The 16754-nt window shown below is 61.3% G+C and overlaps 1 protein-coding gene across 1 annotated transcript in view; it reads right to left on the reverse strand.

Annotated features, from left to right (window-relative positions):
* SRCAP (Snf2 related CREBBP activator protein) overlaps nucleotides 1–16754 on the reverse strand; it is a gene marked incomplete at its 5' end in the record, with an annotated part of 56852 nt that overhangs the window by 2229 nt on the left and 37869 nt on the right. The window contains 12 exon segments of the mRNA XM_080639695.1: nucleotides 1–153; nucleotides 583–666; nucleotides 1557–1709; nucleotides 2448–2579; nucleotides 3163–3277; nucleotides 4420–4616; nucleotides 5560–5729; nucleotides 7673–7950; nucleotides 10727–10944; nucleotides 12162–12353; nucleotides 13971–14143; nucleotides 15801–15974. Coding sequence (XP_080495821.1) covers nucleotides 1–153; nucleotides 583–666; nucleotides 1557–1709; nucleotides 2448–2579; nucleotides 3163–3277; nucleotides 4420–4616; nucleotides 5560–5729; nucleotides 7673–7950; nucleotides 10727–10944; nucleotides 12162–12353; nucleotides 13971–14143; nucleotides 15801–15974 — 2039 coding nt within the window.

Here is a 16754-nt window from a genome sequence, read left to right on the forward strand (position 1 = left end):
CTGCCGGTGCCCCCCCCCCCCGCCCGCGGCCTCGGGCCTAGGCCCCGGCCCGGCCTCTTCCTCCTCCTCCTCCTCCTCCTGCGGGGGCAACCGGAAGCGGCCCCCGGCGCCCTTGGCCTGGTCGATGTCCTTGCGGGCGGCCTCCACCTGCTCCTGCGGGGAGGGGCAGCGAACGGAAGTGGGGCCGGGCCCACAGCGGGGCCCATAGGGGAGGCCCTGCCCCATAGCGGGGCCCATACGGGAGGCCCTGTCCCATACAGAGACCCATAGGGGAGTCCCAGCCCCATAGCGGGGCCCACAGGAGAGTCCCAGCCCCATAGAGAGACCCATAGAGGAGGCCCTGCCCCATGCAGAGACCCATAGGGGAGTCCCAGCCCCATAGCGGGGCCCATAGGGGAGGCCCTGCCCCATAGCAAGCCCCTCTAGGTCCAGCCCCATAGAAACGCCCCTCTGGGTGCCTTAACCCCATAGCAAGCCCCCTATGGGTGCCCCAACCCCCTAGCCTGTGGGTCCAGCCCCATAGCAAGCCCCCTACATAGGCTCCCCGGCCCCATAGCGGCCCCTCAGGGTCCAGCCCCACACCTCGGCCTGCTTCAGCTCCTCGCGGCTCACGTCCTCCAAGGAGGCCTCCAGGAAGTTCATGGCGTAGCGCTCGATGGGGGTCAGCTGCAGCGGGCCAAGGGGGGGGCACGCTATGGGGCCAGCCCCACATGCAGGCACCCGCCAGCCCCATGGAGCCCCACTGAGCCCCACATCCCCCCAGCCCCATGGAGCCCCACTGAGCCCCACATCCTCCCAGCCCCATTGAGCCCCATTGGGCCCCACATCCCCTCCATCTTATTGAGCCCCATATCCCCCCCAACCCCATTGAGCCCCATTGAGCCCCACATCCCCCCCAGCGCCATTGAGCCCCATTGGGATCTTGGTCCACCCAGCCCCATTGAGCCCCACACATCCCCCAGCCCCAGTGACCCCCATTATTCCCTGTTGAACCCCATTGCCCCCCATTGAACCCCATTGCCCCCCATTGATTCCCATTGCCCCCCATTGCCCCCATTGACTCCAATTGCCCTCCATTGCCCCCATTGCCCCTATTGCCCCCATCGCCCCCCATTGAATCCCATTGCCCCCCATTACCCCCCATTGCCCCCCATTGATCCCCATTGCCCCCCATTGATGCCCATTGCCCCCATAGCCCCCATTGCCCCCCATTGACCCCATTCCCCTCATTGCCCCCATTGCCCGAATTGACCCCCATTGACTCCCATTGACCCCCATTGCCCCCCATTGCCCCCATTGCTTCAGATTGCCCCCATAGACTCCCATTGACCCCATTGCCCCCATTCCCCCATTGACCCCCATTGACTCCCATTGCCCCCCATTGACCCCATTGCCCCCCATTGCCCCCCATTGACCCCATTGCCCCCCATTGACCCCATTGCCCCCCATTGCCCCCCATTACCCCCATTGCCCCCATTGCCCCCCATTGCCCCCCATTACCCCCATTGCCCCCATTACCCCCATTGCCCCCATTGCCCCCCATTGCCCCCCATTACCTGCCCCACGAGGGCCGCGATCTCCTGCTCGGCCTTGGAGAGCTCCTCCTCCGGGCTCAGGCTCTCGTTGAACTCCGCCATGGCCGCCACGCGCTCGGCCTGGGCCTGCGACGCCGCCCGGATGTCCTCGGGGTCCTCAGCCCCACACAGGGCCTGCAGGGGGGCAATGGGGGGCAATGGGGGTAATGGGGGTCAATGGGGGGCAATGGGGGTAATGGGGGGCAATGGGGTCAATGGGGGGCAATGGGGTCAATGGGGGGCAATGGGGGCAATGGGGGGTAATGGGGTCAATGGGGTCAATGGGGGGCAATGGGGTCAATGGGGTCAATGGGGGGCAATGGGGGTCAATGGGGTCAATGGGGGGCAATGGGAGGCAATGGGGTCAATGGGGGCAATGGGAGTCAATGGGGGACAATAGGGGACAATGGGAGGCAATGGGGGTCAATGGAGCCAATGGGGGGCAATGGGGTCAATGGGAGTCAATGGGGGTCAATGGGAGTCAATGGGGGGCAAGGGGGGCAATGGGAGTCAATGGGGTTCAATGGGAGTCAATGGGGGGCAATGGGGTCAATGGAGGGCAATGGGGGTCAATGGGAGTCAGTGGTGGGCAATGGGGGCAATGGGGTCAATGGGAGTCAATGGGGGGCAATGGAGGTCAATGGAAGTCAATGGAGGTCAATGGGGGGCAATGGAGGTCAATGGGGGGCAATGGGGGCAATGGAGGTCAATGGGAGTCAATGGGGGCAATGGGAGTCAATGGGGGGCAATGGGAGTCAATGGGGGGCAATGGGGGCAATGGAGGTCAATGGGAGTCAATGGGGGCAATGGGGTCAATGGGGGCAATGGGAGTCAATGGGCGGCAATGGGGGCTATGGGGTGCCGCATCCCCACCTGCTCCAGGATGTGGGTGCGCCGGGTGGCAGCCGGGTCCTCATCATCCTCCGGGGCCGCATCCCCATCCCGGTCCTTCTCCCGGTGGCCCGGCTCCTCCGGGGCCATGTCGAAGAGCTCCCGGATGGTTTGCTATGGGATGGAAGGGGTCAGGAATAGGGGGGGACACAATGGGAACCCCCCCTGCTCCTGGATGCAGCTTGGGTACCACTTGGGTACCAGGATGCTCCACGGCCCCATTGGGATGCGGGACCATGGGGATGCTCCTGGACTCTCGGGTACCACTTGGGTACCAGGATGCTCCACGGCCCCATTGGGATGCGGGACCATGGGGATGCTCCTGGACTCTCGGGTACCACTTGGGTACCAGGATGCTCCACGGCCCCATTGGGATGCGGGACCATGGGGATGCTCCTGGACTCTCGGGTACCACTTGGGTACCAGGATGCTCCACGGCCCCATTGGGATGCGGGACCATGGGGATGCTCCTGGACTCTCGGGTACCACTTGGGTACCAGGATGCTCCACGGCCCCATTGGGATGCGGGACCATGGGGATGCTCCTGGACTCTCGGGTACCACTTGGGTACCAGGATGCTCCATGGCCCCATTGGGATGCGGGACCATGGGGATGCTCCAGGGCACCGCGGAGCCATTGGGATGCGGATCCATGGGGATGCTCCCAATGGATCCCAATGGATCCCAGCTCCCGGTACCTGTTTGAAGTAGGCGGTGGTGAAGTTCCCGCCCTCGATGGCCATGTCCCCCAGCATCCGCTTCTGGTTCGCCTTCTTCAGGATGTTCTCCTCCACCGTGCGCTCGCTGATGAGCCTATGGGGCAGCGGGAGGTGAGCGGGGGCCGGCGGGACCCATAGAGTCCTATGGGGAGGACCCACGGCTCCCCAGGGACCCTGTTGACCCATAGCTTCCCATTGAGTTGTAGGTCCCCATGGACCCATAGATCCCAATGGACCCACAGCTCCCCATTGACCTGTAAGTGCCCATGGACCAAGAGCTCTCCATTGACCTATAGGTCCCCATGGACCCATAGATCCCATAGCACCCCATAAACCCCACAGCTCCCCACTGACCCACAGCCCCCCATAGCCCCATAGCACCCCATAGACCTACAGCTCCCCAATGACCTATAGGTCCCCATAAACCCCACAGATCCCGATGGAGCCACAGCCCCTCATAGCCCCATAGCACCCCATAGACCTACAGCTCCCCAATGACCTATAGGTCCCCATGGACCCATAGATCCCCATAGCACCCCATAAACCCCACAGCTCCCCATTGACCCACAGCCCCCCATAGCCCCATAGCACCCCATAGACCTACAGCTCCCCATTGACCTATAGGTCCCCATAAACCCCACAGATCCCGATGGAGCCACAGCCCCCCATAGCCCCATAGCACCCCATAGCCCCCCTGGCTCCCCATTGACCTATAGGTCCCCATGGACCCATAGATCCCCATAGCACCCCATAAACCCCACAGCTCCCCATTGACCCATAGCCCCCCATAGCCCCATAGCACCCCATAGAACTACAGCTCCCCATTGACCCATAGCCCCCCATAGCCCCATAGCACCCCATAGACCTACGGCTCCCCATTGACCTATAGGTCCCCATGGACCCATAGATCCTGATGGACCCATAGCACCCCATAAACCCCACAGCTCCCCATTGACCCACAGCCCCCCATAGCCCCATAGCACCCCATAGAACTACAGCTCCCCATTGACCCATAGCCCCCCATAGCCCCATAGCACCCCATAGACCTACGGCTCCCCATTGACCTATAGGTCCCCATGGACCCATTGATTCCAATGGACCCATAGGCCCCCATAGCCCCATAGCACCCCATAGACCTACAGCTCCCCATTGACCTATAGGTCCCCATGGAGCCACAGCCCCCCATAGCCCCGTAGCACCCCATAGCCCCCCTGGCTCCCCATCAGCCCTGGGTACCGGTAGATGTGCACGTCCCGGGTCTGGCCGATGCGGTGGCACCGGTCCTGCGCCTGCGCGTCCATGGTGGGGTTCCAGTCGCTGTCGTAGAAGACGACGGTGTCGGCCCCGGCCAGGTTGACGCCGACGCCGCCGCTGCGCGTGGACAGGATGAAGCAGAAGATGCGCTTGTCCGCGTTGAAGCGCTCCATCAGGGCCTGCGGGATGCGACCGGGAGGCGCTGGGTACCGCTTGGGTACCAGGATGCTGCTTGGGTACCGCTTGGGTACCAGGATGCTGCTTGGGTACTGCTTGGGTACCAGGATGCTGCTTGGGTACCGCTTGGGTACCAGGATGCTGCTTGGGTACCGCTTGGGTACCAGGATGCTGCTTGGGTACCGCTTGGGTACCAGGATGCTGCTTGGGTACTGCTTGGGTACCAGGATGCTGCTTGGGTACCGCTTGGGTACCAGGATGCTGCTTGGGTACCGCTTGGGTACCAGGATGCTGCTTGGGTACCGCTTGGGTACCAGGATGCTGCTTGGATGCACCTTGGGTACCAATTCAGTACCAGGATGCTGCTTGGGTACCACTTGGGTACCACTTGGGTACCAGGATGCTGCTTGGATGCACCTTGGGTACCACAATGCGCCTTGGATGCTCCAGGATGCACCTTGGGTACCACTTGGGTACCAAGATGCTCCTTGGATGCTCCACGATCCTCCTTTGGTACCACTTGGATACCAGGATGCTGCTTGGGTACCACTTGGGTACCAGGATGCTGCTTGGCTACCACTTGGATACCACTTGGGTACCAGGATGCTGCTTGGGTACCACTTGGGTACCAGGATGCTGCCTGGGCACCACATGGGTACCAGGATGCTGCTTGGCTACCACTTGGGTACCAGGATGCTGCTTGGGTACCACTTGGCTACCACTTGGGTACCAGGATGCTCCAGGATGCCACGAACCCATTGGGCTGGGGCCAGCACCCTTGGGTACCACGCGGGTACCAGGATGCTCCACGGCACCATGACCCCTTTGGGATGCAGGACGACGGCGATGCCCCTGCATCCCAACGGGCTGGATTCAATGATGCCGGGCTCGGGATGCTCGTCCCCTTGCCGTGCCCATTGTCCCGCGTGGGCCCCCCCCGGGTACCTGGCGCTGCTCGACGCGGGTGCTGCCGTCCAGGCGCAGGTAGATGTGGCCGTGGTAGGTGAGGAAGCGCTCGAGGACGTCGAGCATCCGCGTCATCTGCGTGAAGATGAGCACCCGATGGGCGCCCGCCTTCAGGCGCCGCAGCAGCAGGTCCAGGGTCTGCAGCTTCCCTATGGGGCCGGGGAGGCGGGGGGGGGAGGTCAGTGTGGGGCAGCAGTGGGGGATCAATGGGGTATCAATGGGACATCATTGGGGTATCAATGGGCATCATTGGGGCATCAATGGGGACATTGGGGCATCGTTGGGGCATCACTGGGGGATCAATGGGGGCATCAATGGGGACGTATCAATGGGCATCATCGGGGTGTCAATGGGGACACTGGGACATCATCGGGGCATCAATGGGGGCATTGGGGCATCATTGGGGTATCAGTGGGGACACTGGGGCATCATTGGGGGCATCAATGGGGACACTGGGGCATCGTTGCAGTATCAATGGGGATGTATCAATGGGCATCACTGGGGTATCAATGGGGACACTGGGACATCATTGGGGGCATCACTGGGGACATTGGGTCATCATTGGGGGCATCATTGGGGGTATCAATGGGGACATTGGGGCATCACTGGAGTATCAATGGGGCATCGTTGAGGGCATCATTGGGGAACCAGTGGGGCTACAATGGGCTATCGAAGGGCATCAATGGAGCATCCTTGGGGCATCAATGGGGCACCAGTGGGCATCAATGGGACATCACAGGGGCATCACTGAGGCATCAATAGGGTCATGGGATGGGCACTAGGAGGCACCAGTCCCCAACATCTCTACCCCCCCATTTGACCCCATTACCCCATCACCCCACTGACCCCCATTGCCCTATTGCCCCCATTACCCCCATTACCCCATTGACCCCCATCATCCCATTATCTCCATTACCCCATCACCCCATTGCCCCCATTGCCCCCATTACTCCCATCACCCTATTGACCCCCATTACCCCCATTACTCTGATTCCCCCCATCACCCCATTGTCTCCATCACATCTATTGACCCCCATTACCCCATTGCCCCCATTACCCCCATTGACCCCATTACTCCCATTACCCTATTGACCCCCATTAACCCCATTACTCTGATTCCCCCCATCACCCCATTGTCTCCATCACCCCCATTGCCCCCATTACCCTATTGACTCCCATCACCCCCATCATCTCCATTACCCCATCACCCCATTGCCCCCATCACCCCCATTGCCCCATCACCCCCATTGACCCCCATTGCCCCCATTGCCCTATTGACCCCCATTACTCTGATTCCCCCCATCACCCCATTGCCCCCATCACCCCCATTACCCCATTGCCCCCATCACCCCCATTGCCCCATCACCCCCATTGACCCCCATTGCCCCCATTACCCTATTGACCCCCATTACCCCCATTACTCTGATTCCCCCCCATCACCCCATTATCTCCATCACCCCCATTGCCCCCATCACCCCATTGCCTCCATCACCCCCATTGCCCCCATCACCCCATTGCCTCCATCACCCCCATTGCCCCCATCACCCCCATTGCCCCATCACCCCGATTGACCCCCATTACCCCCATTACTCTGATTCCCCCCCATCACCCCATTGCCCCCATCACCCCATTGCCTCCATCACCCCCATTGACCCCCATTGCCCCCATTACCCTATTGACCCCCATTACCCCCATTACTCTGATTCCCCCCCATCACCCCATTATCTCCATCACCCCCATTGCCCCCATCACCCCATTGCCTCCATCACCCCCATTGCCCCCATCACCCCCATTGCCCCATCACCCCGATTGACCCCCATTACCCCCATTACTCTGATTCCCCCCCATCACCCCATTGCCCCCATCACCCCATTGCCTCCATCACCCCCATTGACCCCCATTGCCCCCATTACCCTATTGACCCCCATTACCCCCATTACTCTGATTCCCCCCCATCACCCCCATTGCCCCCATCACCCCATTGCCCCCATCACCCCCATTGCCCCCATTACCCCATTGCCCCATCACCCCCATTGACCCCCATCACCCCCATTACTCTGATTCCCCCCCATCGCCCCCATCACCCCCTTACCGCAGTCGTACTGCACCAGCCGCCGGTCAGGGAAGTGGGTGCCCCAGGGCCGCAGCAGCCGGTGCAAGGTCTCCCGGTGCTGGGGGGGGTCCCCATCGCCCGCATCCCCCCCGCTTCCGGCCCCGCGGCGATGATGGGGGGGGGGGTCCCCGCTCAGGGCCAGCTCCTGGCTCAGCCGCTGCTCCAGCAGAGCCCATTGGCGCAGGCGCCACGGGGGGGGCCGCCCGCTGTGCAGGGACAGCGCCCGCGCCTGCACCGGCGGCAGCACGAAGATGAACCTGGGGGGGGCGGGGATACATTGGGAATCCCCCCTCTAAAGACAATGGAGCCATCCGAACCCCATTGGGACCCATTCAACCCCATTGGACCCATCCAACCCCATTGGTCCCCCCACAACCCCATTGGACCCATCCAAACCCCATTGGGACCCATCCAACCCCATTGGTCCCCCCCCAACCCCACTGGACCCATCCAACCCCATTGGTCTCCATCCAACCCCATTGGACCCATCCAACCCCATTGGACCCATCCAAACCCATTGAGACCCATCCAACCCCATTAGACCCATCCAACCCCATTGGTCCCCATCCAACCCCATTGGACCCATCCAACCCCATTGGTCCCCATCCAACCCCATTGGGACCCATCCAACCCCATTGGTCCCCATCCAACCGCATTGGACCCATCCAACCCCACTGGTCCCATCCAACCCCATTGAGACCCATCCAACCCCATTGGGACCCATCCAACCCCATTGGTCACCATCCAACCCCACTGGTCCCCATCCAACCCCATTGGACCCATCCAACCCCATTGGTCCCCATCCAACCCCACTGGTCCCCCCCAACCCCATTGGTCCCCCTCCAAACCCATTGGGACCCATCCAACCCCATTGGTCCCCATCCAACCGCATTGGACCCATCCAACCCCACTGGTCCCATCCAACCCCATTGAGACCCATCCAACCCCATTGGGACCCATCCAACCCCATTGGTCACCATCCAACCCCACTGGTCCCCATCCAACCCCATTGGACCCATCCAACCCCATTGGTCCCCATCCAACCCCACTGGTCCCCCCCAACCCCATTGGTCCCCCTCCAACCCCATTGGACCCATCCAACCCCATTGGTCCCCATCCAACCCCATTGGGACCCATCCAACCCCATTGGTCCCCATCCAACCCCATTGGTCCCCATCCAACCCCATTGGACCCATCCAAACCCCACTGGACCCATCCAAACCCATTGGGACCCATCCAACCCCACTGGGACCCATCCAACCCCATTGGTCCCCATCCAACCCCACTGGTCCCCCCCAACCCCATTGGTCCCCATCCAACCCCATTGGACCCATCCAACCCCATTGGTCCCCATCCAACCCCATTGGGACCCATCCAACCCCATTGGTCCCCATCCAACCCCATTGGTCCCCATCCAACCCCATTGGTCCCCATCCAACCCCATTGGACCCATCCAAACCCACTGGTCCCATCCAACCCCATTGGTCTCCATCCAACCCCATTGGTCCCCATCCAACCCCATTGGACCCATCCAACCCCATTGGTCACCATCCAACCCCACTGGTCCCCATCCAACCCCATTGGTCCCCATCCAACCCCATTGGGACCCATCCAACCCCATTGGTCCCCATCCAACCCCATTGGACCCATCCAACCCCATAGGTCCCCATCCAACCCCATTGGGACCCATCCAACCCCATTGGTCCCCATCCAACCCCATTGGTCCCCATCCAACCCCATTGGACCCATCCAAACCCACTGGTCCCATCCAACCCCATTGGTCTCCATCCAACCCCATTGGTCCCCATCCAACCCCATTGGACCCATCCAACCCCATTGGTCACCATCCAACCCCACTGGTCCCCATCCAACCCCATTGGGACCCATCCAACCCCATTGGACCCATCCAACCCCACTGGTCCCATCCAACCCCATTGGACCCATCCAAACCCATTGGGACCCATCCAACCCCATTGGTCACCATCCAACCCCACTGGTCCCCATCCAACCCCATTGGACCCATCCAACCCCATTGGTCCCCATCCAACCCCACTGGTCCCCCCCAACCCCATTGGTCCCCCCCCAACCCCATTGGACCCATCCAACCCCATTGGTCCCCATCCAACCCCATTGGGACCCATCCAACCCCATTGGTCCCCATCCAACCCCATTGGTTCCCATCCAACCCCATTGGACCCATCCAAACCCCATTGGACCCATCCAAACCCAATGGGACCCATCCAACCCCACTGGTCCCCATCCAACCCCACTGGTCCCATCCAACCCCATTGGACCCATCTAACCCCATTGGGACCCATCCAACCCCATTGGTCACCATCCAACCCCACTGGTCCCCATCCAACCCCATTGGACCCATCCAACCCCATTGGTCCCCATCCAACCCCACTGGTCCCCCCCAACCCCATTGGTCCCCCTCCAAACCCATTGGACCCATCCAACCCCATTGGTCCCCATCCAACCCCATTGGGACCCATCCAACCCCATTGGTCCCCATCCAACCCCATTGGGACCCATCCAACCCCACTGGTCCCCCTCCAACCCCATTGGGACCCATCCAACCCCATTGGTCCCCATCCAACCCCATTGGGACCCATCCAACCCCATTGGTCCCCATCCAACCCCATTGGACCCATCCAACCCCATTGGTCCCCCTCCAACCCCATTGGGACCCATCCAACCCCATTGGTCCCCATCCAACCCCATTGGTCCCCATCCAAACCCATTGGACCCATCCAACCCCACTGGTCCCATCCAACCCCATTGGACCCATCCAACCCCATTGGGACCCATCCAACCCCATTGGTCCCCATCCAACCCCATTGGACCCATCCAACCCCATTGGTCCCCATCCAACCCCATTGGTCCCCATTCAACCCCATTGGGACCCATCCAACCCCATTGGTCCCCATCCAACCCCATTGGACCCATCCAACCCCATTGGTCCCCATCCAACCCCATTGGTCCCCCCCCAACCCCATTGGTCCCCCCCATTGGTCCCGTCCCCCCCCCCACCTGTCGAGCAGGGGCTGGAGCTGCTGCAGGCGCTGGGGGGGGCTGAGCAGGGCCTGGGCCAGGGCCCCCCCCGGGGGGGGCGCGGGGGGGCTCAGGGTGCAGGCCCCCAACACCTCGGCCCCATAGATGGGCCCCAGGCCGCAGCGGAGCTCATTGAGGCGCAGCAGCCGCTCCAGGCGCTCTGAGCGGCCCCGGCTCCGCTTCGCCTCCAGCGACTCCTATGGGGATGGATGGGGGTCAGTGGGGGGCAATGGGGGGCAATGGGGGTCAATGGGGGATCAACGGGGATCAATGGGGATCAATGGGGATTAATGGGGATCAATGAGGAGCAATGGGAGACAATAGGGGTCAATGCGGATCAATGGGGGATCAACAGCTATCAACGGGGATCAATGGGGGTCAATGGGGGTCAAAGGGGGTCAAAAGGGCTCAATGGGTGTCAATGGGGCTCAATGGGGGTCAGTGGGGCTCAATGGAGGTCAATGGGGATCAATGGGTGTGAATGGGGCTCAATGGGGATCAAAAGCACTCAATGGGGATCAATGGGGGTCAATGGGGCTCAATGGGGCTCAATGGGGTTCAATGGGGTCAATGGGGCTCAATGGGAGTCAATGGGGGTCAAAGGGGCTCAATGGGAATCAATGGGGCTCAAATGGGGTCAATGGCACTCAATGGGGCTCAATGGGGATCAATGGGGCTCAATGGGGTCAATATGGTCAATGGGGATCAATGGGGGTCAATGGGTGACAATGGGGCTCAATGGGGTCAATGGGTATCAATGGGGCTCAATGGGGTCAATATGGTCAATGGGGATCAATGGGGCTCAATGGGGTCAATATGGTCAATGGGGATCAATGGGGCTCAATGGGGTCAATAGGGTCAATGGGGCTCAATGGGGTCAATGGGGATCAATGGGGGTCAATGGGGCTCAATGGGGTCAGTGGGGATCGATGGGGCTCAATGGGGTCAGTGGGGATCAATGGGGGTCAACGGGGCTCAATGGATGTCAATGGGGATCAATGGGTCTCAATGGGGTCAGTGGGGATCAATGGGTGTCAATGGGGTCAATGGGGCTCAATGGGGCTCAATGGGGTCAATGGGGATCAATGGGTGTCAATGGGGATCAATGGGGACAATGGGGATCAATGGGGTCAATGGGGATCGATGGGGCTCAATGGGGTCAGTGGGGATCAATGGGTGTCAATGGGGATCAATGGGGTCAATGGGGCTCAATGGGGTCAATGGGGCTCAATGGGGCTCAATGGGGTCAATGGGAATCAATGGGTGTCAATGGGGTCAATGGGGCTCAATGGGGTCAATGGGGCTCAATGGGGCTCAATGGGGTCAATGGGGCTCAATGGGTGTCAATGGGGTCAATGGGGCTCAATGGGTGTCAATGGGGTCAATGGGGCTCAATGGGACCCCCATTACTCACCAGGTAAAACGGCGACCGCGGGGGGGGCGGGGGCTGCCTCCTCGGGGGGGGCCGCGGCGGGGGGGGGGGGCGGGGGGGGGCTGGGAGCCCCCGGCCCCTCGGGCTCCTCGCGGGGGGGGGCGGCGGCAGGGGGAGGGGCCGGGGGGGGCAGCCCCGGGGCGGGGGCGGCGACAGCGGCGATGGGGGGGGGGGCTGCGGGGGGGGAGAGAGAGAGAGAAAGGGGGGGTTAATGGGGGGGGCACCCATAGGTGTGAGCGGGGGCACCCATAGGTGATAATGGGCACGCATAGGTGTTAATGGGCCCCTATAGGTGCTGGGGGGCACCCACAGGGTTGAACGGGCCCCTACAGTTGTTAATGGGCACCCATAGGTGTAAGGGGAGCACCCATAGGAGTAAAGGGGGCACCCATAGGTATGAGGGGAGCGCCCGTAAGTGTAAGGGGGGCACCCATAGGTGTAAGGGGGGCACCCATAGGTATAAGGGAGCACCCACAGGTGTAAGGGGGGCACCCATAGGTGTAAGGGGGGCACCCATAGGTGTAAGGGGGGCACCCATAGGTGCAAGGGGGGCACCCATAGGTGTAAGGGGAGCACCCATAGGGGTAAGGGGGGCACCCATAGGTGCAAGGGGGGCACCCATAGGTGTAAGGGGGGCACCCATAGGTGTAAAGGGGGCACCCATAGGTATAAGGGGGGCACCCACAGGTGTAAGGGGGGCACCCACAGGTGTAAGGGGGGCACCCATAGGTGTAAGGGGCGCACCCATAGGTGCAAGGGGGGCACCCACAGGTGTAAGGGGAGCACCCACAGGTGTAAGGGGGGCACCCATAGGTATGAGGGGAGCACCCGTAAGTGTAAGGGGGGCACCCATAGGTGTAAGGGGGGCACCCATAGGAGTAAGGGGGGCACCCATAGGTGTAAGGGGAGCACCCATAGGTGCAAGGGGGGCACCCATAGGTGTAAGGGGGGCACCCATAGGTGCAAGGGGGCACCCATAGGTGTAAGGGGGCACCCATAGGTGTAAGGGGAACACCCATAGGGGTAAGGGGGGCACCCATAGGTGTAAGGGGGGCACCTATAGGGGTAAGGGGGGCACCCATAGGTGTAAGGGGGGCACCCATAGGTGTAAGGGGAGCACCCATAGGGGTAAGGGGGGCACCCATAGGTGTAAGGGGGGCACCCATAGGTTTCAGGGGGCACCCATAGGTGTAAGGGGGGCACCCATAGGTGTAAGGGGAGCACCCATAGGTGCAAGGGGGGCACCCATAGGTGTGAGCGGGGCACCCATAGGTGTAAGGGGGGCACCCATAGGGGTAAGGGGGGCACCCATAGGTGTAAGGGGGGCACCCATAGGTTTCAGGGGGCACCCATAGGTGTAAGGGGGGCACCCATAGGTGTGAGCGGGGCACCCATAGGGGTAAGGGGGGCACCCATAGGGGTAAGGGGGGCACCCATAGGTGTAAGGGGAGCACCCATAGGTGCAAGGGGGGCACCCATAGGTGTAAGGGGGGCACCCATAGGTTTCAGGGGGCACCCATAGGTGTAAGGGGGGCACCCATAGGTGTAAGGGGGGCACCCATAGGTTTCAGGGGGCACCCATAGGTGTAAGGGGGGCACCCATAGGTGTAAGGGGGGCACCCATAGGTGTAAGGGGGGCAGCCATAGGGGTAAGGGGGGCACCCATAGGTGTAAGGGGAGCACCCATAGGGGTAAGGGGGGCACCCATAGGTGTAAGGGGAGCACCCATAGGTGCAAGGGGGGCACCCATAGGTGTATGGGGAGCACCCATAGGTGCAGGCACTCACCCACGAGCTCGGTCCCGGCGGGCAGCACCCGGAGCAGGGGCCGGGGAGGGGGTTGGGGGGGGGGAGGGGCGCTGAGGCCGTCGCGGGGGGGGGGTGGGGGAGGTGGGGGTGGGGGGGTGGGGGCGGGGCGCACCACGATCTTCACCACCCCCCCGCTGTTCACCAGCGGCGCCGGCACTGCGGGGGAGGGGAGAGAGAGAGGGGCTGAGCACCCAATGGGGTCCTATGGGCACCCAATGGGGGTCAATGGTTTCCTATGGGCACCCAATGGGGGTCAATGGGGTCCTAAGGGCACCCAATGGGGGTCAATGGGGTCCTATGGGCACCCACTGGGGGTCAATGGGTGCTCAATGGGGGTCAATGGGTTCCTATAGGCACCCAATGAGGGTCAATGGGGTCCTATGGGCACCCAATGAGGGTCAATGGGGTCCTAAGGGCACCCAATGAGGGTCAATGGGGTCCTATGGGCACCCAATGAGGGTCAATGGGGTCCTAAGGGCACCCAAATGGGGGTCAATGGGGTCCTAAGGGCACCCAATGGGGGTCAATGGGGTCCTATGGGCACCCACTGGGGGTCAATGGGTGCTCAATGGGGGTCAATGGGTTCCTATGGGCACCCAATGGGGGTCAATGGGGTCCTAAGGGCACCCAAATGGGGGTCAATGGGGTCCTATGGGCACCCAATGGGGGTCAATGGGGTCCTATGGGCACCCACTGGGGGTCAATGGGTGCTCAATGGGGGTCAATGGGTTCCTATGGGCACCCAATGGGGGTCAATGGGGTCCTAAGGGCACCCAAATGGGGGTCAATGGGGTCCTATGGGCACCCAATGGGGGTCAATGGGGTCCTAAGGGCACCCAATGGGGGTCAATGGGTGCCCAATGGGGGTCAATGGGGTCCTATGGGCACCCAATGGGGGTCAATGGGGTCCTATGGGCACCCAAATGGGGGTCAATGGGGTCCTATGGGCACCCAATGGGGGTCAATGGGGTCCTAAGGGCACCCAATGGGGGTCAATGGTGGTCAATGGAGGTCAATGGGATCCTATGGGCACCCAAAGGGGGTCAATGGGGTCCTATGGCCACCCAATGGGGGTCAATGGGTGCTCAATGGGGGTCAATTGGGTCCTAAGGGCACTCAATGGGGGTCAATGGAGGTCAATGGGGGTCACTGGGCACCCAATGAGGTTCAATGGGGTCCCTATGGGGCACCCAATGGTTCTCAATGGGCACCTAATGGGGCTCAATGGGCACCCAATGGGGTTCAAAGGGGTCCCTATGGGGCACCCAATGGGGCTCAATGGACACGTAATGGGGTTGAATGGGGATTCTATGGGCACCCAATGGGGTTCAATGGGGTCCCTATGGGGCACCCAATGGTTCTCAATGGGCACCCAATGAGGCTCAATGGGCACCTAATGGGGCTCAATGGGCACCCAATGGGGTTGAATGGGGTTCTATGGGCACCCAATGGGGTTCAATGGGGTCCCTATGGGCACCCAATGGGGTTCAATGGGGTCCCTATGGGGCACCCAATGGTTCTCAATGGGCACCCAATGGTTCTCAATGGGCACCTAATGGGGCTCAATGGACACCCAATGGGGTTCAAAGGGGTCCCTATGGGGCACCCAATGGGGCTCAATGGACACGTAATGGGGTTGAATGGGGTTCTATGGGCACCCAATGGGGTTCAAAGGGGTCCCTATGGGGCACCCAATGGTTCTCAATGGGCACCTAATGGGGCTCAATGGGCACCCAATGGTTCTCAATGGGCACCCAATGGGGTTGAATGGGCTTCTATGGGCACCCAATGGTTCCCAAGGCGGGGTCCTTACCTTGCGCGGTGGCAATGGGGAGCCCGAGGGTGGGGGGGGCCTGGGGGGGGGTCCCGGCGGGGGCCCCCCCGCTTGCGGGGGGGGGGGGCGCGACGGGCGCCAGGAGCGTGACCTGGGCGGGGGGGCCCAGGAGGGGGCTCTGCCCCCCAGCGGCCACCAGGTGAACTACATTGCCTATGGGCGGGAACAAAGGGGGGTCAGCGGCACCCGGGCACCCTGGAAGACCCGAAAAACAGCCCCAAAATACCCCCAAAACACCCCAAAACACCCCCAAATACCCCCAAAGCACCCCAAAACCACCCCAAAACACCCCCAAATACCCCCAAAGCACCCCAAAACCACCCCAAAACACCCCCAAATACCCCCAAAACACCCCAAAACCACCCCAAAACACCCCCAAATACCCCCAAAACACCCCAAAACCACCCCAAAACACCCCCACATACCCCCAAAACACCCCAAAACACCCCCAAATACCCCAAAACCACCCACAAATACCCCCAACTACCCCCAAAACCCCAAAAACACCCCAAAACACCCCCAAATACCCCCAAAACACCCCCAAATACCCCCAAAACACCCCAAAACACCCACAAACACCCTCAAATACCCCAGAAACACCCCAAAACCACCCCAAAACACCCCCAAATACCCCAAAAACACCCCAAAACACCCCCAAATACCCCAAAAACACCCCGAAACACCCCCAAATACCCCAAAAACACCCCCGAATACCCCAAAAACACCCCAAAACACCCCCAAATACCCTCAAAACACCCTCAAATCCCCCGGAAACACCCCAAAACCACCCCAAAACACCCCCAAATACCCCCAAATACCCCAAAACACCCCCAAAAACACCCTCAAATACCCCAGAATCACCCCAAAAAACTACAAAACACCCCGAAATACCCTAAAAACACCCCAAAACACACCGAAATATCGGAAAAACAC

Source organism: Psittacula echo (assembly GCF_963264785.1).
Source record: "Psittacula echo genome assembly, contig: SCAFFOLD_79, whole genome shotgun sequence".
Lineage (NCBI taxonomy): Eukaryota > Metazoa > Chordata > Aves > Psittaciformes > Psittacidae > Psittacula > Psittacula echo.